Here is a 24,268-nt window from a genome sequence, read left to right as displayed (position 1 = left end):
TACTTGGGAAAAGTGGTATCAATTTGCAGGCTTCCACTGAGAACCACAGCATTTTTACCATACTCCCTGCAAATTTATCTTCAGTAAGCCAGTACCCTTAGAACACATGTTGATTTGAGCTGCTTAAGTAACTTCTAAGACTTTTAATTGTCTAGACTGATGATTTGCAATTGAACTCAGATGGGATTGACATTTTTGGAAAGAGGGTTATTTGTGTAGCAGCACTTGGGCAGTTGCTGGGTGAGATACATAACCCTTCCACCTGCTTTCAGTTTGACATCCCTTACCCAGGATACTTTCCCCACAATTATATTACAAGAGGATCAACAGTTCCATTTAAGTTTAATGTAGCCTTTGATGCCACATCCTTCTTTGCCAGACAGATCTTTGTACGTTACAGCAGTGGTTTTCAACCAGAGTGTCATGGCACCCTGGGGTGCCTTGAATGATGGTCAGGGGTGCCATGGGCAACACTGGCCTCTGTCTTGATGTTCTTTCCCTCCCCCTTCTGATGCCTTTTTGCGTCTCTGCCTCTCAAAAGGCTTGCACAGCTGTTAGCTGCAGCAGACCCGACTACAAGCTCCCCAGTTTTTCTGGGGCTGGCCAGGGGGTGCTTCCCAGGCCCCTGTGAGGCAGTGTAAGAAGGCACCTTTCCCTGCAGCACCTAACCATCATTCAAGGCACCCTAGGGTGCCATGGCACACTGGTTGAAAACCCCTGCTTTACTCAGTGATATTTTACTGTTAACTTACTGTAACCTTAATTTTTTTTCATTGGACTGGTTAACAAGTTCTAATTCTGGAAAGTATTGCTCTTGTTGGACAGATGATTTTTATGGTTTTTTCTTCTTTTTGTTGTTGAAAACCTCCCTGAGCATTGCAGATGCATTGTGAGGATAGAAGTTTACTAAAACAATAGTCCTTGGAGGATTACAATAGTCTTGTAATGAACTTCATAGGCGTTGCACCTTTCTCATTTTGTCTATTCTTGTTTAAAAAGTAAACAAGAATTTTAAGCAGTTTTTTCCTCTCTCGTTTCTTTTAGGTAAAATGATCACAGCAGCGTACGTACCACTTCCAACATACCACAACCTTTTCCCTGATTCTATGAATGCAACCCAGCTCTTGGTTCCTGCTCGGCGATGAAGATGGATTTAGTCAGTTTTGTACATAGCTATTTTTGAAGGAAGACTTGAGTTACCTTTTTAATTAGAAGAAGACAAAAGGAAAGGCTGTAAAGTCCTTTTGTGTACATTTCCTGTTACTTTTAAACGAAAAACAAAAAATAGAGTAAGCAGGAATGCTGTGTGTTCATTCTCTTGATTAGCATTCCCACTGTATACAAAGCTGACTACTTGTTCTGCCTTGTAATTCTTGTACATTTAGAACATTTGGCTAAAGTGATCTGTAGGAACAGATGTAGCTCATAGAAAAGATTTTTCTGTAAAAGGTGGACAGGACATAAATTTTAATGTTTCACAAGCCTTTTCTTTTAATGCAGGTATTACATTTTACATTCACCTAAATGTAGATGCTCTGCTAAAGGTTAATATCAGATTTAACTGGACATATTTAGTGTGTTTTGTATGGATCAAAAATTTGAGAGGCTACTGAGTGATTTCTTTGGCCAGCTGTTCTGCTCACTTAATGTTGACCAGTTGGCAAAATTGGGAGGATTATAGAAGATTTTATTTCTAGATGGTAACTTTTGATTGTCTCTGTAAAAGTTTCTTGTAAATAAGGTGTAAGGTGTGTTTAGAATTCCAAACAAAGCTATCTCTGCATTTCCAGATTAAAGTTCCATTGATTGCAGGGAATGTACCTAAGTTTGAAAGTTGAAGTAGGAAATGCAGGAATATATTTTGTCTGGTTGCATATAATCTGCTCTTTTTTAAGCTCTGTGAGCTCTGAAATATATTTTTGGGTTACTTCAATGTGTTTGACAAAACAGCTTGATATTTCTATCAACAAATGACTTTCATATTGCAATGATCTTTGTAAGAACCACTCAATAAAATTCTCCTAAAGGCCTCCAAAAGCATTATTTTTGAGAACTCAAATTAGGTGTAACCAGAAAAATGCAAATTGTGAATAGTTTGGTTCAAAATGCTGGAAAATCAGTGACAGTTGGGCTTCTCTTTCCCTCCCTCCCTCTGTTCACCTTAGTGCACTCAGTTTTTCCTTACACCCACCCACCAGAATGTCTTACAATTTAAAAACCAAGCTACATTTGTCACGGTATAGAGGAGGGGTCCCTAACCACATTGGGCCTACAGGCACATTTGGAATTTCGGGAGTGTTTGCATGACCACAGATTGACTGCTGCTGTTACCAAATGTTGGAAGCATACACAGCTGTCATCTTCTCTTGCCAGGTCAGAGTGATTTTTAAAAATGAGACGTGGGACAGACGAAGTTCACCAATGGAGAGGGAAAACCTAGTGAGGCCTGCCTGTTAGTTGGAGCAGTGTACTGCTCTACTCAGCACAAGAAGTGCAGAAGCAAGTCCATACCCAGTGCTGTATCATCTCTTACTCCTCACAATGACCTTGATGGCCTTTTCTTCTGGACTACTCTATAGTGTCTATGTGGATGGCAAAGGTTGCCAGTTGGGTACTTATAACTCCCATGTGTCAATTCCAGTGAACACAAAAAAAACGAACTAAGGTTCACCTCTCTGCTGCTAACAGCCATGCAGCTGTTAAAGCTTGAATTGCAAAATAGGATACCATATCACCTAAATAACCTATCTGTAAAGTGCATGGCCCTTGACAACTGATGAAAAGCTCTTAACCCAACATTTTTAAACTAAAGGTTTTGTTAATTTGGTTATATTTTGAGAAGGCTATGCTCAGACAAATTTGAAACTCTGAGAAACTGTAAAAATGAATTATTTTATAAGTGACACCAGTTCGGTGGCACCCTATATAACTATGCCTATTAAGTGAAAATAGTTGTTAATATGGTGAATATGCCAAATCAATTCACAACATACCCAAACAAGTTCTCATTTTCTTGTGTTATTTAATTATCCCCTTCTCTCAAAGGCATAAGAGGGCCTGAGCTCCCCTTCTATAATAGCAGTGATCCTACAAAAGAAGTTCTTGTTATCACCAAGTGGGAAGCTATGGACTTCTTTAAACATGCAATGAAAATTATTTTTACTCTTCCAGAATAAGTGCAACTTAAACATGAAACTGTTATTAGGCTTACACTGCAAACACTTGGTACCAACTTCTTTTGCTTATCCATGCAATGATTCAAATTAATCCTGTCACATACACGCTTTCGTCCAATTTTATCCCACCTCCATAAACTTGGGATTTTTGCAAAAATCCAAGCCTCCCTGGTTTGGCTTACAAAATCACGGACAGAAGATTCCTTTGATAAACAATGGCTGATCTTGTAATAAACTAATACCCACACAGGAAACACTTGATACCAATTAAAAAGCATCTTCTAATAGGTATGATTCCTATAATTGATCATTTATTTGAGGTCACATCCACGGAGATTCATTGTATACAGAGATTCCATTGCTTCTAAATCTCCACTGCCTCTGCCACTTTTGTTACGGAGAAAAAGATTTACAAACTCTTGCTACAGCAATAAAGGCCGAAACTTATTTTGATGGATTATTCAATCTTGGTGCAGAGATTTTTATTCTACTACATAGCAGAAGTTCCAACTTGCAGGGGTATTGGTCTTTGTGATAGAAAAGTAACATTAACAGCGGATTCCCATGCCAATTGCCATAAATGTCCCAAAAGTTCCACCACTCTGCATCATGGTTTTGCCAACACCACCCATCAGTTCTCGCCCTCTCATGCCAAACCTAAAAGAGAAGAAACAATGACAGAGGTGGTTACTTCCCACAATAATCACAGGAAAATAATTTTGTATCTGATTACTGGGAAATGCAATCAACATAAACTTTACTAATTTTGAGTAGGTACTTTGGAGTGACCTATACAGCAAGTTGGCTCATAGTAAGCACGAGGTGGTCTGCCAGCCAGTGCAACTTAACAAACAGAAGTACTTCCCATAAACTAAACTCTAATTCAAAGAGAAGTTAATGATAGCAGGTCATTTGAAAACACACATCTTCTAGGATTTAGTATTAATCCCAAACCCCATCCTTTACTTTGCTAGTATATATACACCAACACAGTTTAAGAGTACAAAGTTTTAGTACTAATTACTCTCCAGCTGAAGTAATTTCTACTATAGATTTTATCTAAAGCTTTATACTCATGAATGCATCTTGCTCTCAGAGATGTACAGGATTGCAGTCATGGTCTGTTATCTGGCAACAATCCACAGAACAGGTGGGGAAGTAAGCATAAAAGATTGTTAAGTACAGGCAGTGGCCATTTGGGGCACGTCCAATTGACACATGGGTCCTTATGGACTTGGAAGAGTGCACACCATGGCCGTAATGAGGGCGGGACACATTTATATCTGCATCTCCCACTCATGCTGGGCTGGAAATGGAATCCCTGCTCGAAATGGTTACCGCCTGTGATATGATCATATTGCATTATTTTGCTCTGTTCCTAAGCCAGGAAAGGATTTATGTTGCATTCAATTTAGGCTTAATGTTGCATTCAACTACATTCCAACATACCTGAGACAAGAAAATGTGCCAAACAGTGCACCTGCTGCCATACCAACAGCAAAGCCCATCATGAAGCCCATCTTCACTCTGTCAAAGCAACTGGGTTGGGATTGGCCATATGGACCCACTGTCACAGGCATCTAAAAATATAAAAAAATACTTAAAGAATATCTATCGCTTCCGTGCAGAAGATAATCCTCATCTCCAGTGTGGATAGACCACTCCAAATATGAAAGTGTGATCAATGTACATGACTGTTATGAAAAACATAGGTGAAAAAGAAGTCCCTGCACCAAGAATTTTTCAATAGTAGCACCATCTGAATTCATAATTTGAATCGCTTCATCCAAAATAAAACTTGCTACAAATGTCTCTTTTTATGGAAGTTGTAGTTAAGGGGGAATGTGGTCCTATTTAGACCACAAAGATTTTCTCAAAATGCCCCAGGGAAGCAAATGAGTTAAACATGCAGTAAGCACTACCTGTATGAAGATACGGTAATTAGTTTCCTGCACTAAACCTAGTACTGTATTATTCTAGTCACATTTTCTTTGGGATTGCCAATCAACTGTGTGATATAAATGTACAAATGATGAATGCAAGTCAGTTAAGGACTAGGCTGAAAAGCACTTTGGACTCAACATTATTAATTTTTTTAAAAGTTTTAATTTCATTTTGCAATATATAATAAAGAACTGTTACAAATCAACTTCATTGAATGAACAGCAATTTAGAAAGGAACTATAAACTTTGAGATTTTAAGCTATTTGCATTTACTACCCTGTCTGGTATCTTAAGAAATACTTAGACAAAGTTCTATTTTGCAACTGTTTAAATTATTAAATATTTAAATTGTGGAGCAATACTTTCCCACTAGGTAACACTTGTAGTAGTTCAGTAGTTTAGCAAGCAGAAGTTCAAACACACAAGTTGCCAAACAATCCCAAACCAAAAGGGCGTGACAACAGGCAAATATATTGTTAACATTAGCTTGAAGGATATATATCCCCACTGAATCTTCCAGGGAGTTCAGCTGGCTTAGCCATTATTTGTAATGTGGTGCAATCTAAACCTTGAACTCGTAGACGCTTACGTAATGCTTTTTATATTAAAAAAACACACCAAAAAGCCAGCAGCATAGCCATCCTAATTTAAAGATTAAAATTCCTATATTCTTACTTATCTCTTGTGCGAGTATCAGCAGTTTCCTCCAATATGGAGAAACGGACCAGTTTCTGGAAAAACACTGCCGCTTTTAAAGGGATACAAAGAGGAATAATTCACAAAAGACCGACAGATCTTTGTTGGGGATGTGCGGGGGAGGGGGCGCAATAAGATGGGCTCCACAATAACACCCGCGACTTTAGAATTTGTAGGTTACGTGGCAACGAACACCGAGGTCTTTAAATATTGTACGTTTAAGGGCGTGCGTATCTTTCTGTCCCACTTGCTTATTGAGTTGCTCAGTTTCGCTGAAACCACAAAGGCCAACGACGCGGGGAAAGGCTCGGGAGACGAGAACGACGCAAACGGCGGCATCGCTATGGCAACCGAGAGAGACACCCCCACCCCCACCCGGATACCCAGGGTCAGAAAGCCCCCCCCCCCGGACCACCTCGCTTTCTGGGCCCGCCCGCAAACAGCCTTTGCCCTGCTTCTTCCCTCGTCCCCCCTCACCTCGACCACTCCGCGCTTCGTTCCACCCGAGTTTCCCTCAGCGCGGCCTGCGCTTCCGTCGCACTCCGATTACGTCGCAGGAAACGGCTCTCCCGGGGGGAGGCGAAGAGGCGAGCATCGTTGTTGTGGGTGCCTGTCGGCTGGGCGAAGGACGGGAGGCGGAGGGACGATGATGGCGGTGCGGCCGGCGACATGGCGGGCTGTGAGAGGACTGCTAGCCGGCCAAAGGAGGCGGCTTTCAATGGCTCCGCAGCAGCAAGGTAACGGCGCTCTGTCCTTTGCAATCCCGCCAGAAGGGCGAGCGAGCCAGGCGGGACGCCCGGCGGATCGCGAGTTTAAGCAGAAGCAGCTGGTAGGCGGCTCCCTTCCGCGGCTGCGATGGCATCTGCCTCCTGGGCAATGTTATGTTTTCTGCTGCTGCGGGCTTGGGAAGCTCGCGCAGGGGATAAAAACCAAACACGAGTGAGAGTCGCCTGGTCCCTTCTTCCCTAAGGCAGCTTGCTCAGTATTTTAATTTTTCCCTCTTGAGGGCTTACTCTCTGAAGTGGGTTTGCTGTCATCTGGAAACAACCTTGGCTGAATGTGAAAGTAGTAGAGGATCGGGGCCGTAGAGCCGTAAGATCGGACGGGGTAGAGCCGCCGCAGCGACGCTACTGCTAGCCCCATGGCACGATGCGAAGAGCTCAAACGCAGAAAGAGAACGTGTCAATAAATAGCTACGCCCCCCGGTGTTGTGGTGGTCCGTCCAACTTTCTCTCCCGTCAGCTACAGCAAACGGCATTTCATAGAATCATATTTCGATTGAGTCCTACTGTAGCAGCCCAAGGGATCGTTGAGATGACGGGGATGGGATTACAGCCCGTTGAAAGTTACAGGCCCAACCTTGAGTTTGCAAAAGTGGCGTAGTTAGTAAATGTTGTAAGGACAGGAACTCATCGCGACAGCTCACATGGTTACATTCCTAAGAACAGTTAAAGGGTGGGGAGTAGGCTTCTTCGTTGATCAGCAATACATTGCATAATGCCCATTTTTAGACTGGGAGGGACTTTGGTTCACATCTTCAATCAGCCATGAAGTTCACTGGGTGACCTTGGGCCAGTTAAAGTCTGAGCCTAGCCTACCTAATAAAAGTATTATGTGCCAGACCAGATCCAACTTCCAAGCTTGCAGTGCTGGCAAATACTGCCCAGTCAGATGCCATTGCTTCAGGTATGAATAACTACTGAAGCTCCCATGTTCCTTCTCTGCTGCATCACTGGTTGGAAACCTTTTCTCAGCAATCCTAAGAGGAACCAAACATTCTGAATCTGAAAATGTTTTATATGTTACATATAGCTAAGCTATGGAGATAATCTTGCTCTTTGAACACTTCACTATTGTGTGAGCTCAGTTCAATTGATTTCTGCTGGTGGTTCAGTTTCAAACTTTTAAAAGGCCACTTTCTGGTTGAAATGCTTTGTTATAGCTGCCTGAACAATATAGTCCTGTGTATCAGCTTCTGAAGCTGAACTAAAGTGGAAGTATTTTTGAAAAATATGTTTTAACCACCTGTCTGAATTGCTTGTGCATTAATTAATCTTCATATTATACTATGTACTGGAATAAGTCCTCCACCCCATAGTAGAAATGATATCTTCTGCAAATTTGCATTTGTCACTCATATAGTTGTCTTTCCCTAGGCATAGGCAGTGCTGATGAAACTTCGCTTCGACCATTGTACATGGATGTCCAAGCAACTACTCCTCTGGTTTGTGAACTAAGTACTGTACTCTTTTGAGGAGCATTTGTTTAAACAAACACATTGTTTACAGAGTAGTCCTGCACTATTTACTCAGAGGTAAATCCTACTATGTTCAGTGGGGGCTTACTGCTAGGTAAGTGCATAGGATCACAGCCCATGTTTCCTGTTTACCCTGAGATGTTTGATAGGTGAGAGAATAATAATACAATGTGATATCTGACTAAGATGTACTCAGGCTAGAACTGTAGAAATGATAATTCCTAGAGTCTGACTGAGTCAGATACTTCTCATTGGATCTAGTAGTAAGAGAACATGGCTGAACATTTACAGCCTGTTCTTAATCACATTTTAATCCTATTTACTCTGAAATAAAGACTGCTGCCATACTGGCCGTACTGTCTTGTGTACGCAAACAGAAAGAAGATTGTAGCCTTAATAACAGGTCTGGGTGTGTTCCAAGCATTTGGGTGTGTAGGGGAAAACACTTCAATACAGATTTTTTTTAAATGATGAAATGAAATAGAATAACTATTAATATTTTGTTCTAGGACCCTAGGGTTTTGGATACCATGCTTCCCTATCTTGTGCATTTTTATGGTAACCCACACTCAAGAACTCATGCTTATGGTTGGGAGAGTGAATCTGCTATGGAAAAAGCTAGACAGGTGAGATTTCTGCATATTTCTTATAATTCATTTATGAACTCCTTATCAGTCAAATCTCATGGCAGTATATGTATGGGAATTTCATCCAGAAGACAAAATGTATCAAGGAGTTAGTGATCTGACACGGTTACCCTTCCTGCCTCTGTTCCTTCCCCCTCCCTTGCTGTTGTTAAATTTTAATGTCCTGAGAATGAGAAGGTGATGCCCCCCCCAGCTGCCTTAATCAGTTGTGGAGGATAATCCTGGGTACCTTCTTTGCTATTGGACATTGTTTTGAGAAAGTGAGACATTGGGAAGGAGGGGGCAGCTAATGGATGATCTGCAGGTAGCCAGTCTAGGAAGGCACAAGGCTATCTATAAAATCAGGCAGTTTGTGCAGAGTTTCTTTGAAGCTCGTACACGGACTGATCGGTCACAGGACCGTGCAAACTGAGACTACCTGGGGGAGTCGCTTTGCCACTTCTTGTGGGCTTCCAAGTGGCAGATTGAAGTGCTTACTTTGTATACATTGCTTGCTGTTTTAGAATAAAATCTTTAATCTTCTCACTCACCTGTGTATTTTGTATTGCTTCTGAATCTTATTTTAAAAGAATTAGCTTGCCTTTGGCAAGACAGTATACAAAATAAAGAAAAGCAAGATACAAACATAAAACAGTTAAGAGTACATTAAACCCAATGTAAAACCAACATGAACAATAGCCAGTAGTGCTATCCTGAAAAAGCCTGGCATTCAGTGCCAGTTGCAGCTTCCAGACAAACCTCAAGGGCAGCTTCACGTAGATCACATTTTAGTAATTCAACCTTGAGGGGATAAATATATGGATCACTGTGGCCAAGCCATCCTTGTGCAGCCAAAACTGATAGAAAGCTGATAGAAGGTGCTCTGAGCCCCTGAGACTACTTGGGCCTATAGTGACAAAATTGGAGTCAGCAGTACACCTAAGCTACATACCTGATTGTTCAGGAAGAATGCAGTCCAACCCAGAATAGGCAGCTGAGCTGCCTTCTGGACTTGGGTACCACTTACCCACAGAGCTTCCATCTTGTCAGGATTCATTTTCAGTTTATTGGCTATCATCCATCCCACCACTTCATCCAAGCATGTTTAATATTTGCATAGCCTCATCTGATTTAGATTTCAGAGAGAAATAGATAGAGCAGGGTGTCTTCAGCATACTGGTAACACCTTACTCCAAATCTCCTAACGACGACACCTAACAGCTTCATGCAGATGTTAAACAGCCCTGGGGTCAGGACGGTTTCCTGTGGCACCCCATAGCACACTTTGCTCCCATGCGGTGCTACTCTTTGAAATCAGCCCTGGAGATAGGAGCAAAACCACTGCAACACAGTGCCTCCAACACTCATCCCAGGAGGTTATTATTGTTAATGGCATCAAAAGCCTCTGGGAGATCAAGTAATAGCAACAGGGTCACACTCCCCTGTCCCTTTTTTGATAAAGACAACCCATCAGCAACCGAGGCAATTCAGCCATGAAATCAGACCTGAAGATTGCAGTGGGTTAGTGGGTTAAGGTAATCTGTCCTCCAAGAATGCCTGTATATGTGCTGCTGCTACCTTCCCTCTAAAAGAGGGTACTAGTGACCAGGCAGTAGGTGGCAAATGCTACTGGACCAAGTTTTGTTTTGTTTTTAATATAAAGAAGTGGCTGCACCACCACCTGTGGGCATAAAAATGCAGTTTAATTCTAAATCTGCCTTTGCTGACTTATGATGCAGTTGGGTTTTGAAAGATGCTACAAAAATTGTCTGGTGAATGTGGTTTTCTGCCTCAAAGTAGTAACATTATATTATTGTGTTCTGTCTTTTTTAAACAGCAAGTTGCATCGTTAATAGGAGCAGATCCTAGAGAAATTATTTTTACCAGTGGGGCAACAGAATCAAACAACATAGCAATTAAGGTAAATGAGTATATTGTAATACCAAGTGATGGTGATGTAAAAACAATTCACAGTAGTCTGGATGTTCAAATATTACTGTCCTGTCTTGTGTTATAATTAAGGCAGAAGCTTAATACAATTGCAGCAACTAACAGTGCAATCCTGTGTATATTTTTTGGCTTTACCTGAGAATAAATAAAAGTATTGGCAAGTCTTAAAAAGTGCTAAACCTATTACCTTGTGTGCAGTTTTTTTTTAAAGTCTGTGGAAGTCACAATTCTCTACATAAAGTTATTTGGATAATGTTATTGTTTTTGCATTTGCAGGATGAGCATACTGAGTCATGTTAAATATCTAGAGATACTTTGTTGTTTCTGATATAAATGTATTGTAATTGTAACTTGGTTGAGATCGTATAGCGATATACTGTAAGTTCCTAAAACAACTTGGTGTAAACTTAACCAGGTTCACAGCACACTCCTATGCATGTCTACTCAAAAGTAAGTCCTACTGAATTCCGTGGGACTTCTTTGGGTAAGTGTGCATAAGAGCCTCAGGCTGTGGTCTTGAACTCACTTATTAGGAGGTAAGCCCTATTGAACACAGTGGGACTTCCTTCTGTGCAGACATGCATGTAAGATTGTACTGGTAGTTGAATTGAACTTCTGCCTTCCTTAAAGTAGATTGCACTAATGTTTCTTGATGTTAAGAGGCCTATTGTATAACCAAACCTAATTCTGCCTGCTTTGTACTTAAAACAGTTATGCAAAGAGAGAGTTGCATTATCAAAACTAACCGACAGGTCTCTTTTCAAGATTCTTCTCTGCACTGCAGTTTGTAAGGTTTTTGTGGCTACAGTTTTGCTTTGTAGCTATTTCCCATAATTGCACTGAGGAAAAATGTTGTAAAAATATGTAAAAAATGAAAATATCTAAAAATGAAACCATGACACTTACTTAAAAAACTGAGCTAAAGTTGAAAATTGCCAAGATTACAGTGGTGCCCCGCAAGACAAATGCCTCGCAAGACGGAAAACTCGCTAGACGAAAGAGTTTTCCGTTTTGGAGGTGCTTCGCAAAACGAATTTCCTATGGGCTTGCTTCGCAAGACGACAATGTCTTGCGAGATCCTGCTGGGTTTTTTTCCTCCCCCCCCTTTTTCTAAGCCGCTAAGCCGCTTATCAGCTGATCCGATCAGCAGATAAGCCGCTAATACCGCTAATCCGCTAATCCGTCAATGGGCTTGCTTCGCAAGACGAAAAAACCGCTAGACGAAGAGAATCACAGAACGGATTCTTTTCGTCTTGCGAGGCACCACTGTACTTGAATAGTTTTTCATATGCAATCCTTTGCATATTTACTCACAAGTAAATCTCATTGTGTTCAGTGGGGCTTACTCCCACGTAAGTGTGTACCATTTTGGGCTGCAATCCTATGCACACTTTTGGGAGTAAACCCCCCTGCACTTGGTGGGACCTAGTTCTGAGTAAATGTGCCTAGGATTTGTTGTCTATTGCCTGAAGCTTCAAGGTAACTGGGCGTTTTACATTTTTTTACTTGATACTTATAGAAACTACGGATTTCCAGCAGTTGTGATCTAAAATTTTTTTCCGTTTTATCTGTGTAAAGGGTGTTGGAAGATTCTATAAATCCAGAAAGAAACATATAATTACAACACAAACAGAACACAAGTGTGTGCTGGATTCATGCCGTGCCCTAGAAGCTGAGGGATTTCAAGTCACATACTTGCCTGTACAGAAAAATGGGATTATAGATTTAAAGGTAAATCACTTGTTTCCAAATTTGTATTCATGTGATTGCAGCTTCTCCCTTTTTCAGTCCTTTGCAATGGAATGTTAACAAAAATGCAATCTTCCACTTAGAATATGGATGCTACAGAGAGCTGTCTAAGTAAAAACTGGTGAAATGTTTGTTGGATTGCAGTGACAAAAGGGTGAGGTTTACTGCTTACCTAGTATATTGTACAAAATTAGATCAGTTTAGCAGGTGCATTCAAAGAAAGGACACTTTATGTAATAGTAGAATAAATTGATTTATATCTCTAACCATTTAGAGTGCACATCTTAGCACAGGGAGTATGCCCTATTGAATATAATGGTGCTTATATGTTAAAAGTGCAGTGTAATTGTAAAATAAGTTTCATTTGCAGTGCTAATGCAGTTCGAATTAATTCTCTTCTATGATTTCCACCAGGATCTAAAAAATGCAATACAACCAGACACAGGATTGGTTTCAGTAATGACTGTGAATAATGAAATAGGAGTGGTACAGCCAGTTAAGGACATTGGTAAGTTGACAGTTTGGGTGGAATTGATTTTATGAAAGATTGTAAGATGGTTTATGGAAGTTCCTCAAAAAACTGGTTATGAAATTTGAAATAAATACTAAATCAATCAAACAAACAAACGTCATATCTTGAGCTAAAATGCCAAATACTTATAAAGCTCGACAATGAAGCACACACTGTTGAAGCATAGAATAGCTACATAATTGTGGTGACTTAGAAACAAATCACTGGCTCACAATCAATATCTGACAGCTTTTCTATGTCTGTCAATAATTTGTGAAGGTCAAAATAGATGTTACATGTGAGATCTGTGACCAGATTTCCAAACCTTTTAAAAAAAGAACTTCAAGGTTGTTGTTTATGTGTCTACTCTTGGAGCAGGACCGTGGAGGATTCCCCCCCCCTTTTTATTTTGAGCCATTTCACTCCCATCTAAATGCCCACCTCCCAGCAGTTGAAAGCTAACAGTACAGTGAAACACAGACATCATTTGTATTATATCTGTTCCCAGATTTATTTTGTGATGACCTCTGGGTTTTAGCAATACATTTGATGAATTGATTGATAAAATCAGTATGTTTAAAATCTTTCAACATTTTCATAAAATATAAATAATATTTCATTCTGAACCATGTTGTTTTTGCATTGTAGGTCAGATCTGCAGTTCCCATAAAATTTTCTTTCATACAGATGCTGCACAGGCAGTTGGGAAAATTCCTCTAAATGTCAATGATATGAAAATTGATTTAATGAGCATCAGTGGCCATAAAATCTATGGTCCCAAAGGTATTGATATTTCTTATATTAGATACTACTTCATTTTTACTAATAAAGGTGGCCAGGTTTATTTGATTTGGTAGTCAAATAAACATTTGGAGAAATCGCTAACCCTTGTCAAGGCACCATGAAAAACAGAGACCTTAGTACAGGGCTGGAGAACCTGTGGCCTTCCAGATGTTGCTGGCCTACAGCTCTAATCAGCCCTAGCAATTATAGCCAATGATCAAGGATGATGGGACTTGTAGTCCAGAAATATATGAAGGGCCACAGGCTCCCTATCCCTGCAATAGTATTTAAGGAGGAAACAAGAATAGCAGAGGAAAGCCTGCAACAGTTTTGCAGGGATGGGCGCTTCATTCAAAATAGCTTTCTTCGAAATAAGTACTTCCAGTGTAGTGTAGTAGTTAAGAGCGGTAGACGTGTAATCTGGTGAACCGGGTTCACTTCCCTGCTCCTCCACATGCAGCTGCTGGGTGACCTTGGGCTAATCACACTTCTTTCAAGTCTCTCAGCCCCACTTACCTCACAGAATGTTTGTTGTGGGGGAGGAAGGGAAAGGAGAATGTTAGCCACTTTGAGACTCCTTCGGGTAGTGATAAAGTGGGATATCAAATCCAGACTCCTCCTCTTCTTCCATATGAGCATTTTGAACACAACTTGGTTCCTAAACACTAGTCTGCTATCCAAGATGTGGAGACAGCTATATGTGGAACAAGCTACATCTACAAATGGATTAAGCTATGCCTGACCACATACCTTACACTATATAGATCTATATGCAGCAGCCTCCATGCAAAATACTGCACAGGGCACTAAGGGCACAGTCTATAATAGACTGTGTGTATGGATATGGCAGTATGCGTGACTTTCTGCCAGAATATTAGATTAGGATGCCAGACAGTTATTTTTCATTTTCTGGAGTTAAATACTGTATTTTTCGCCCCATAGGACGCACTTTTTCCCCTCCAAAAATGAAGGGGAAATCTGGGTGCGTCCTATGGGGCGAATGCAAGCCTCGCGTGCCCGGCAGGAGGTCCCACCGGGTGCGCGAGGCTTAGGGCGGCAGCCTGTCGCCCGAAGCACGGGGAACCCTCCGGACGGCTCCCCCTGCTTCGGGCGAGTGTCTGCAAGCCTCCCGCGCCCGGCAGGAGGTCCCACCGGGCGCGCGAGGCTTGGGGCGGCAGCCTGTCGCCCGAAGCACGGGGAGCCCTCCGGAGGGCTCCCCCTGCTTCGGGCGAGTGTCTGCAAGCCTTGCGTGCCCGGCAGGAGGTCCCGCCGGGTGCGCGAGGCTTGGGGCGGCAGCCTGTCGCCGGAAGCACTGGGAGCCCTTCGGAGGGCTCCCCTTGCTTTGGGCGAGTGTCTGCAAGCCTCGCACGCACGGCAGGAGGTCCCGCCGGGTGCGCAAGGCTTGGGGCGGCAGCCTGTCACCCCGAAGCACGGGGAGCCCTCCGGAGGGCTTCCCCTGCTTCGGGCAGGTGAGCGCAAGGCTTGGGGCGGCATCCAGGGCTGGGGGGGGGGGAAATAATTTTTTTTAATTCATTTCCCCCCCCAAAAATGAGGTGCGTCCTATGGGCCGGTGCGCCTTATAGGACGAAAAATACGGTAATAATGACAAAGGAAGATCCTGCTGAAGAACACCTCAAGGATTTTGATAAAATTTAGGAGAAGATACTTATTTTATAGAAATTAGCAAATGAGGATTCTTCCAATTAGAAATGTAAATTGAATATCTGAAGATGAGATCCAACAAAATGTGAATGGTTCTGTTCATGTAACAGGGCTTCTTCTTCCTCTCTTCCCCCCACTGCAGGTCCCTACAGTGATCCCCCAAAAATCTTCTCCAGAGGGTTGGATACCCTCTGGAGTAGATTTTTGGGGGTGCATAGGGGGCTGCAAGCTCAAATGAGAAACTGGAAGTTCTGTTGTGCAACCAGATTCCCATTGCACAAGTGGCGGAACATCACTGGATGTTGCCCTGAATGTTTAAAGTGCATCTCTTGCGACGAAGAATCTTGATTAAAAGTTCCTGAAGGGTTTTTTCTAAATGTTTCTAAATATGCTAGGAGACATACAGTATGGAAAGTCTACCTGTGTACTGAACAGAAGTAACTTCTTGTTTCTAAGGGGTTGGTGCAATTTATGTTCGGCGGCGACCAAGAGTAAGACTGGAACCTATACAAAGTGGGGGAGGCCAGGAGCGAGGATTACGTTCTGGGACTGTGCCAACTCCTTTAGCAGTTGGTCTTGGAGCAGCTTGTGAATTGGCACAACAAGAGATGGAGGTATAAGGAGCAGTTCTAGTTGTGTAACTTTTCTTGATACATTTATTTCACCATGTTCTTTGAAGCCTTGTTGATGGTTGAAAGTTTGCAACACATTCCTTTAACAATAATGATTAGGGTTTAATATGATGCCCTTCTCTGTACTGTAGAGAACTAATCGTGCTCCATAATTCAGCCTTTATTTTCCTATAATATGTAAAAGCAGTTATATAAGCAAAGCAAACTTGGCCTTCTTGGCAGAACAATTTTCTGAGATGGTTTTGAGTATTTCTGAGATATTTTAGTAGTGCTATGTTCATTCATTAAGTAGTTCTCTGTGCCATATTTCTTACAAAGTCTAACCTTACAGTTAGAACCTTTCTGGTCTCTGTCTTGCTGTTGGTAAGAGAGGGCAGGCAGTTTCTAGAACTAGTGTTTATTGATTATAATAATTGTACAGAGATTTGCCTCTATTTCAAGGGCATCTCTTTCTTCTTGAGCATAGAATTTTCAAACAATTATGGAGGCAATTTCATATAGAATTTTCCTGCTACATATCTCTGAATTTTACAGCAGCAATTGTGGGATAGCAGAGCAAACTCAGGGGGTGGAATCCAATGTTGTGCAAGCAGACTTCTGTTGACAGAATGAATCTATCCTTTCTTTCCTCCATCCCCCCATGTACCCTGAAAATGTGGGGCATATTTGGGGGTATTAGAGCATGGAAGGGAGAGGAGAGGTAAGTCCCATTGTGCAGGTGGGAGTCTATTCCACTTGCACATAGCCAGCATCAGCTTGATAACCATAACTCTCATATTTAACTTGGGGCTGAATTTGCTATGGTTATTATTTGTGTGAGAAATTGCTCTGACAAATATTGTGTTATTTTGCCTTGTCTTTTTGGTTAACTGATTTGATTTGACTGATATAACATTTTTAGTACATCAATCAAGGCGCATCTGCATGTTTGAAGAATAGCTAATAAGTTCTCGTTTCTTTTTCAGTATGACCATAAGCGAATTAGTTTATTAGCTGGCAGATTAGTTACAAACATAATGTCTGAAATTCCTGATGTGGTAATGAATGGCGATCCAGTTCATCGTTATCCAGGTATTATTAGCAGAATGTTGAGTTCCTCTTTACTACAGAAATTGCCTTTGATCATTTAGGGTTTCTTTTTAAAATGAATATAGCATTGGAAATTTTAAAACAGATTTAAGTGTTAATCTGGTACAACAGTATTGTTTTAGAATTGAAAGCAATCTTGTGCTCATCGGGTACTAGCCCAGAAACTCAACAAATAGCTTGAATATCGCAAAATTCTCATCCTCTGTTATACAATGTTCTATATATATATATACAGTGATGTATTGCGTGTTTTGTATTTTTCTTTTTTTCTTTTTATTGACTTGTATTGCTTAATTCCTTGTTTTTCTGATTATATATATATTTTTTCTTTTTCTTTTTCTTTTCTTTCTTTTTCTTCTTCTTCCCTTTTTTATTCTCTGTAATTTTAAACTTTCAATAAATATCATTTAAAAAAATAAATAAATTACTGCATAAATTAACCCCAATGAGTTGCAGATTATGCACAAGCTTTTCTTACTGTTTTACATCTTAGTTCTGAATTGTATGTTTTAGGTAGAGCACTAGGATAAATTACTGTATTAAAGACTGAATGAAGAATTCTGTAATGGTCCAAAGAGCTGCTCACTATTTTCTTCCACTGCATTAGCCAGTTTTAGGTTGTTTATAAATAAAAATTATGGCTCTGCCAACAACGCAGTTGTTCTGTGTGCATTTCTGGAATTAGCATTTAGCTCTCTAGTTATCAGAGCTCTGGTGACATTCACATTTCAAAGGAAATGAAAAAGAAACATTCCATTAAGGGAAAATAGACTCAGATTATTTAAGAGCAGGGTCTTGAGTTCAAACCCCACGTTGGGCTAAAAATTCCTGCATTGCAGGGGGTTGGACTAGATGACCCTCATAATCCCTTCGAATCCTATCATTCTATGATTCTGCAAAAACCCTGTTGTCTAAAGTGCAATCTTAAAAGAAGCTGACACTGCTTTGTTAACTTTGCAGGCTGCATTAACTTATCCTTTGCATATGTGGAAGGAGAAAGCCTGCTGATGGCGCTTAAAGATGTGGCTCTGTCTTCTGGAAGGTAATATTGATGGTGTAAATTGGAAAGAATGGGTGAAATTGCACTAAGCACTTGGACCATGTCTTGAGCCAACATGGTGTAGTGGTTAAGAGCAGTGGACTCGTAATCTGGTGAACCGGGTTCAATTCCCCACTCCTCCACATGCAGCTGCTGGGTGACCTTGGGCTAGTCACACTTCTCTGAAGTCTCTCAGCCTGACTCACCTCACAGAGTGTTTGTTGTGGGGGAGGAAGGGAAAGGAGAATGTTAGCCACTTTGAGACTCCTTAAGGGGAGTGAAAGGCGGGATATCAAGTCCAAACACCACCACCACCACTTCTTCTTCTTCTTCTTCTTCTTGAGGAGTCCATCCCTTGTCTCTGGATTCTGTTTAGAGAAAGACTCAGCTACACGGGGTGGTTAGAAACAGTTGAAGACTAAATACTTAAAACATGACTCATTCATCCTCCCTTTTTCTAAGGAATGTGTGTACATGCAGAGGCAGGTATAAACCCAAGGTTGAATTCAGCAGCATTGGCATCGGTGTGAGGTATTTGCCAAGTGTGAGGTTTTATCATCTTGGTGGATGTTACATGCTATATGGTTCCGTATAGTATGGTGAGCTAGCATGGTAAAAGACAAGCGATCACTACAAGGTTGGTTTCTGGGACTAGAGAACTCTATTATAGTAGATTAGTTTATGATGTACCAGCATCTCTTAATGTTAATGTAGCTAGTGTATTTATGCTTGTCTTGTGCCATGAGACAATAGACACTACATACTTTGAACTGAACTGAATGGGATAGGGGAACTGTGAAAAAAGGCTGACTACTAAAAAGCAGGAAAACTCTGATGTTGTGCTAGCAGACTCTGCTGGAGCTGTGCATACTCTGCTGATGACACTGGTCAAAGTGTGTTGTAGTATCAACAACAGATGGTGGACCCAGGTATCACCAGTCAGTTGGCCCAGGTTATGGGCCAACTGACTTCTATAAGTCTTACATATGTGAGAGAGAAGAGAGAGCCTGGAATATGGTCTAAGGACACATTATGTGGTCTATTGTTAAAGCTATGCAAGTCTTAGTCTGGTCAGTGTGCAGATGAGAGATTGCCTGGAACTCCCATGCCAGATATTTAAAGGAGAGCAGAATAAAAGTGGCCTTTTTCCACTTCAAGTCACTAGAATTGATGATCTAGAACAAATCTATGAGCCATCTAATCCAGAATCTTTCTTTATTCTGACCAGGGCTGATTTACTTCCATTTATAAGGAGTGTCCTATTAGCATTTCTGACTCCTTTCAGATATTTCTGATTCCTTTTAAAATTCAATTGGCAAATGTCAAATTACATAATTTAACCAAGCTTTATTAGTTATAACTGGATCTACTAGATGGTTAATTCCTGCTGCTAATATCTTTTTGCCCTTTCCTTCCAGTACTTTAGTCCCCCTAAGTTATAAGAACAACTTTGGGCATTCTTATTTTCCTGATCACATAACACACTTTTTAATATATTACCCACCCGTTCTGATCTTCCCCCCTACCTCTCACTTCTTTTTCTAACATCAATCTGTTGCTGTACTCTGCCTTATTTTCTGCTTCTGCAGTTGAAATGCCTTACCTTCTATTAATTATGCAATTACACACCCTTCTCTTGCATAATTAGTCTTCTTGGTTTGTTTCTGTAGTCAGTAAATCTTTAGGGGGCAGCAATAGAGTTATAATAAGAGCATACTACTCTAGAGCTGTCTGCTATTTTGATTTCTATACCAGTTCTGTGTAAGGACAAAATGCCAACATATTGTTTTTTCTCATTAGTGCTTGCACATCTGCATCTCTGGAACCATCATATGTGTTGCGTGCAATTGGAACTGATGAAGACTTGGCTCACTCATCCATAAGGCAAGGCTTATAGTTCTAAATTAAGCATAGGCAAACTTGGCCCTCCAGATGTTTAGGGACTACAACTCCCATCATCCCTGACCACTGGCCCTGTTAGCTAGGGATGATGGGAGTTGTAGTCCCAAAACATCTGGAGGGCCGAGTTTGCCTATGCCTGTTCTAGATAGTCACATTCAATTATATTACATCCATCAAGAGAAGAATCCCTTTTTATCTGTGCTATGTTGCATCTGATAAGCTCTTTCCTTCATTTCAGGTTTGGCATTGGCCGTTTCACTACTGAAGAAGAGGTAGATTATACCGTAAAAAAATGCATACAGCATGTGAAGAGATTAAGGGAGATGAGGTAAAAAAAATAAATCTGAATATTAGACATTAAGCATCACAGGATTTCTTTAAAAGTATGTCTGTAGTAAGGAAATACTGCCAGAAGTCACAGAATCTCAGTGGTTAGAGCAGATCAAGATAGGGGAAGGAATATACTATTTGTTATCTCTGTAGCTGTGGTCCAACCAGATATTTACAGCAAACTGGCACAATCTTTATAAAGCCCAAATATGCATGCAGTCCCATTATTTAAGTCACAGAATCAGGTGGGTCCTAATATATATATTTCTCAGGTGTCAAAGGCCAGGGTAAATATGCATTTAGAAGGGCGGAAATTCATAAATAAATCTCTTTATTTCCATTACTAGTGTCTCAATATAATACCCATCGTGGGTTGAGGCATTCAACCTTGGTGAAATTTTGCCATAACAAAACATCTTAATTGGGTATTTCGGAAGATAGGAGGCATTCTTAGACATAATTTCTTTATGTAGTTAGAAAGTGTTATTTGCAGAACTTCATTTAAAATAATATTTTGTTCTTACTAATTATTTCCTGAAAGTTCTATTGATGTCAAATTATTTGTATTTCTGACTGTCATTGAGTTTTCCTTCTCATTTTACAGCCCACTGTGGGAAATGGTACAGGATGGAGTTGATTTGAAGAGCATTAAATGGACACAACATTAAGCAAGGAAATCACTTGTTATCTTGGACTGCTTGGATATAGATTAAAGTAATATTTACTCTACATTCCTGAGTAAAACCATGTTGTGCTTGTTTTAAAAATACAAAATCTTTGGGTAATCAGTTACGCTTTCTAAATCTAGAGCCTGAAAACTAAATCTAAGGCAATGTTTGTTCAGGTAAACAATTGTGCTTACAAATCATCAAATACAAATGGACATTAGTTTCCTGGAACCAAAGAAGTTGCAGTACTTTTATTTTGGAGGTGACATTGGTGCAGCTTGATATGCCAAATCTTCAGCTGTCTTATTGTAAAAGTAATTAAAAAGTAGCTTGTTTCTACTGTAGGTTCTCCCTAGAATAATTTGCATCTGTTTCAGCAACATCTGTCTTATTGCAAAACTTGTGTTCAAACAGACAGTATGGTCAGAAGTAATCCTCTTACAGAAGGCAGTCTTCCATCTAAAAAGTCCATGTTTTATATTTGAGCAGTGGCATTTGCTACATAGCAATGAATTCAACTGTGCCTAAGGTTTACTAGCTCCCAAATGCAGATCACATTCACTTTTTCACAAATTCACCTTTTCCTTACCTTTACCCTTGATTTGTTATCACAATTTTTTTCTCCTGCTTTTCAGAATAATTTTTCTGAGCTATTTATTGATTTATTTTTGAGTGACGATGGAAGATTTCAATGTAATGTTTTTCCTGTAGAGCAACATATTTTGGTTTTTGCTGATAAGAAGCTATGGTCTTGAGAATGAGATTGTGTCTGTCTAGAAATATCCCAGTTATAGAAATATCCCAGGTTGATCATCACTTAAAAAAATAAAACAATGTCATTGCCTTTCACTTCAGGGTGCCTGACAGTGCTATAAGTTAAACTGGTGAGGCTAGTATTTTTGGTACTCAGAAATGTGTGCCCTCATTTGTATTGGATTATTATTATTTTTTACTGGTATTACTTTTTCTAGTAGAAAGAAAAAATCTATTTAAGGGAAGTTTTTGGGTTTTTTACTGCTTTCTCAAATAAATGCAGGAAGGAAATTTAACTGTCTATAATAAATGAACGCTTGTGTTATGCAGCTTTTTGTGCACACCATTTTGAAGGAAATGGCTGCTGACCCTAGGCAGTGGACTGTTAGCACGCAATCAACGAAGTATCCTATCACTTGCCTTAACTACAAGTCCTATACACACAACACATATACTCCCATTGAAATTGTATCAGCTTCCTTTAGATAATGTTTATTGTAAACCTGTTCTGGCAAAACTGCTTCATGTAGGAGAGTTCTTAATTTGCAAAATCGTTACAGAAGTTTTCAAAAGCATGGTTTAAAATGGAAGAAGCATTGATACTGCAATGATTACAGTTTTATTACCATATCACAAAATTCAATTTAATTTTGTGGGCAAGCCATTAATTCCCCGCCCGCCCCGCAAGTAATTAAAAAAAACCAAACAGCTTTGGAACACTTCTTACACTGTACACTGTTTCTTACACTGTACACATAGACTTTTTCAGACATTTATTTTTGTTGTTTTAGAGGAATTCTGTGCAATATAAGTACAGTGAAAGAGAAAGGACATATTACAGGCAGACAGAGAAAAGATAATGTGTTAAAAACAAAATACTGAGTTAAAATTGACACAAAAATGCTTTTCTATGTTTAACTTAGTAATGTGGCACTCTTCTATTAATAAAGAGATAAAAGCAGCTTTTACTTGTTTGAGTTGTGAATTCTTGTTCATTGGGGTGGAAAATATATACACTGATTTACTGAGCAAGTAGTTCTCATAAGCATATATGAGATGATAGGAAATTTTTGTCTGAATCTGCATCACTTTGCACTTGTGTACATTGCAATATATTTGCTATTGTGCAGAGTTTGGAGAGATCCTTTTTAAAAAAATATTTTATTCAATTTTCAAACATAAAATAGAAAATCACATAACAATTACATAAAATCCCTTCACCAAAGAAATAACAAACGAGAAAACATACAGTTACACCAACAAACAATATAAAAAAGTGAAAGAAAAAAGAGAAAGAAAAAGCACAACTGTTCATAACACTTTTTTTTTAATATAACTAACTGGACTTCCTCACATCTCCCTACCCTGCGTTCTTTGTAATAAAAATGCCAGCAAATTATTACCTTGTTTCATTTCTTAATTTGTACCTCTCAAATGTTATCTTTCTAGACTTCAAGTAATTTTTATCAAATAATTGTAGCTTAAATTAAACGTAATAATACTTTAAGTTTCGATCTTTTCTTACATATCACTTCATTTTCTATATCTTTCAATCTAGTTACTGGAACCATATTTTTCTATATCGTGCAATTTCTTAGCATTCATACAATTTGTAGTGTTTCTGTAGGTAGTCCTTAAACTTTTTCCAATCCTCTTCCATTGTTTCTTCTCCCAAATCTCGGATTCTGCCAGTCATTTCGGCCAGTTCCATATAGTCCATCAGTTGCGTCTGCCACTCTTCCAGTGTGGGCAAGTCTTGTGTCTTCCTTTTTGAAGATCCTCTCAATTTGTTCTTGCCACTTTGAATAATGTGGTAATGTATTATCAGCAAACATGGTCTCCTCACTGCTCACCCCTAATTCCAGGACATTCATGAACAGGCATCTATCTAGTTCCATGATTTCAGAAATTAACCATCAACAAATAAAAATATTTCTGACTTTGTGATTTGAGGGTGCTCTTCAACAGTTTTAGATAATTGGACAGAAGAGAAAGGTGGATCATTGAGGTCCAACATAATTACAACATAATATATACAATGCACTCGTATACTGTAGCCTGGAAGTTGTAAAAATATGAATGAAATCTAGCAGATCTGCATTTTTTAAAAAAAGTTGTGTAGTCCTATTAAGATTGCTGGATGAAATATTGACAACCTCAGATATGCAGATGACACAACTTTGATGGCAGAAAGTGAGGAGGAATTTAAGAACCTTGTAATGAGGGTGAAAGAGGAGAGGGAAAAATATGGTCTAAAGCTCAACATCAAAAAAACTAAAATCATGGCCATTGGTCCCATCACCTCCTGGCAAACAGAAGGGGAAGAAATGGAAACAGTGACAGATTTTACCTTCTTGGGCTCCATGATCAATGCAGATAGTGACAGCAGCCACGAAATTAAAAGACGCCTGCTTCTTGGGAGAAATGCAATGAGAAACCGAGACAGCATCTTAAAAAGCAGAGGCATTACCTTGCCGACAAAGATCTATATAGTGAAAGCT

General features: G+C 40.0%; 3 protein-coding genes across 9 annotated transcripts in view; 2 read left to right on the top strand and 1 right to left on the bottom strand.

Annotated features, from left to right (window-relative positions):
- Positions 1 to 2,037, top strand: part of RBM39 (RNA binding motif protein 39) — a 34,270-nt gene extending 32,233 nt beyond the window's left edge. For all 6 annotated transcript variants that reach the window (XM_082228659.1, XM_082228662.1, XM_082228660.1 and 3 more), the window contains one exon: positions 1,045 to 2,037. In XM_082228659.1, the coding sequence (XP_082084785.1) occupies positions 1,045 to 1,145 (101 nt within the window). In that variant the 3' untranslated portion in view covers positions 1,146 to 2,037. The remainder of the gene's footprint in view (positions 1 to 1,044) is intronic.
- A 1,428-nt stretch (positions 2,038 to 3,465) lies between these two features.
- ROMO1 (reactive oxygen species modulator 1) lies at positions 3,466 to 6,427 on the bottom strand. 2 transcript variants are annotated; one of them, XM_082228691.1, is made up of 3 exons: positions 6,294 to 6,427; positions 4,626 to 4,756; positions 3,466 to 3,833 (listed from the first exon to the last, which is right to left on the bottom strand). In XM_082228691.1, exons 2-3 carry the CDS (start codon positions 4,754 to 4,756, stop codon positions 3,725 to 3,727), a joined length of 240 nt encoding a protein of 79 aa, XP_082084817.1. In that variant the 5' UTR covers positions 6,294 to 6,427; the 3' UTR covers positions 3,466 to 3,724. The 2 variants fall into 2 exon arrangements, with proteins under 2 accessions (XP_082084817.1, XP_082084818.1); XM_082228692.1 differs by having other exon boundaries at positions 6,232 to 6,298.
- Positions 6,422 to 22,735, top strand: NFS1 (NFS1 cysteine desulfurase). The gene is made up of 13 exons (XM_082228669.1): positions 6,422 to 6,553; positions 7,973 to 8,040; positions 8,583 to 8,699; positions 10,537 to 10,620; positions 12,228 to 12,380; positions 12,813 to 12,906; positions 13,558 to 13,692; positions 15,811 to 15,968; positions 16,952 to 17,057; positions 18,036 to 18,117; positions 19,915 to 19,998; positions 20,255 to 20,344; positions 20,951 to 22,735. The coding sequence occupies exons 1-13, from the start codon at positions 6,463 to 6,465 to the stop codon at positions 21,012 to 21,014; spliced, it is 1,326 nt and encodes a 441-aa protein (XP_082084795.1). The 5' UTR covers positions 6,422 to 6,462; the 3' UTR covers positions 21,015 to 22,735.
- Positions 22,736 to 24,268: the final 1,533 nt, after the last annotated feature.

The sequence above is a fragment of the Podarcis vaucheri genome (assembly GCF_965113315.1).
Source record: "Podarcis vaucheri genome assembly, chromosome: 6".
NCBI classification, from domain to species: Eukaryota; Metazoa; Chordata; class Lepidosauria; order Squamata; family Lacertidae; genus Podarcis; species Podarcis vaucheri.
The sequence above is the reverse complement of the archived record's forward strand: the minus strand, read 5'-3'. Positions and strand labels throughout refer to the sequence as shown.

What these genes read in the sequence shown, in the direction of transcription:
- ROMO1 (XM_082228691.1), bottom strand. Translation starts at nt 4,756, where the DNA reads ATGCCTGTGACAGTGGGTCCATATGGCCAATCCCAACCCAGTTGCTTT. An exon ending in GGCACATTTTCTTGTCTCAG is followed by an intron (nt 3,834 to 4,625) that starts GTATGTTGGAAT and finishes CTTCTCTTTTAG; the next exon opens with GTTTGGCATGAGAGGGCGAG.
- NFS1 (XM_082228669.1), top strand. Translation starts at nt 6,463, where the DNA reads ATGATGGCGGTGCGGCCGGCGACATGGCGGGCTGTGAGAGGACTGCTA. An exon ending in TCCAAGCAACTACTCCTCTG is followed by an intron (nt 8,041 to 8,582) that starts GTTTGTGAACTA and finishes ATTTTGTTCTAG; the next exon opens with GACCCTAGGGTTTTGGATAC. An exon ending in AAGAGATTAAGGGAGATGAG is followed by an intron (nt 20,345 to 20,950) that starts GTAAAAAAAATA and finishes CTCATTTTACAG; the next exon opens with CCCACTGTGGGAAATGGTAC.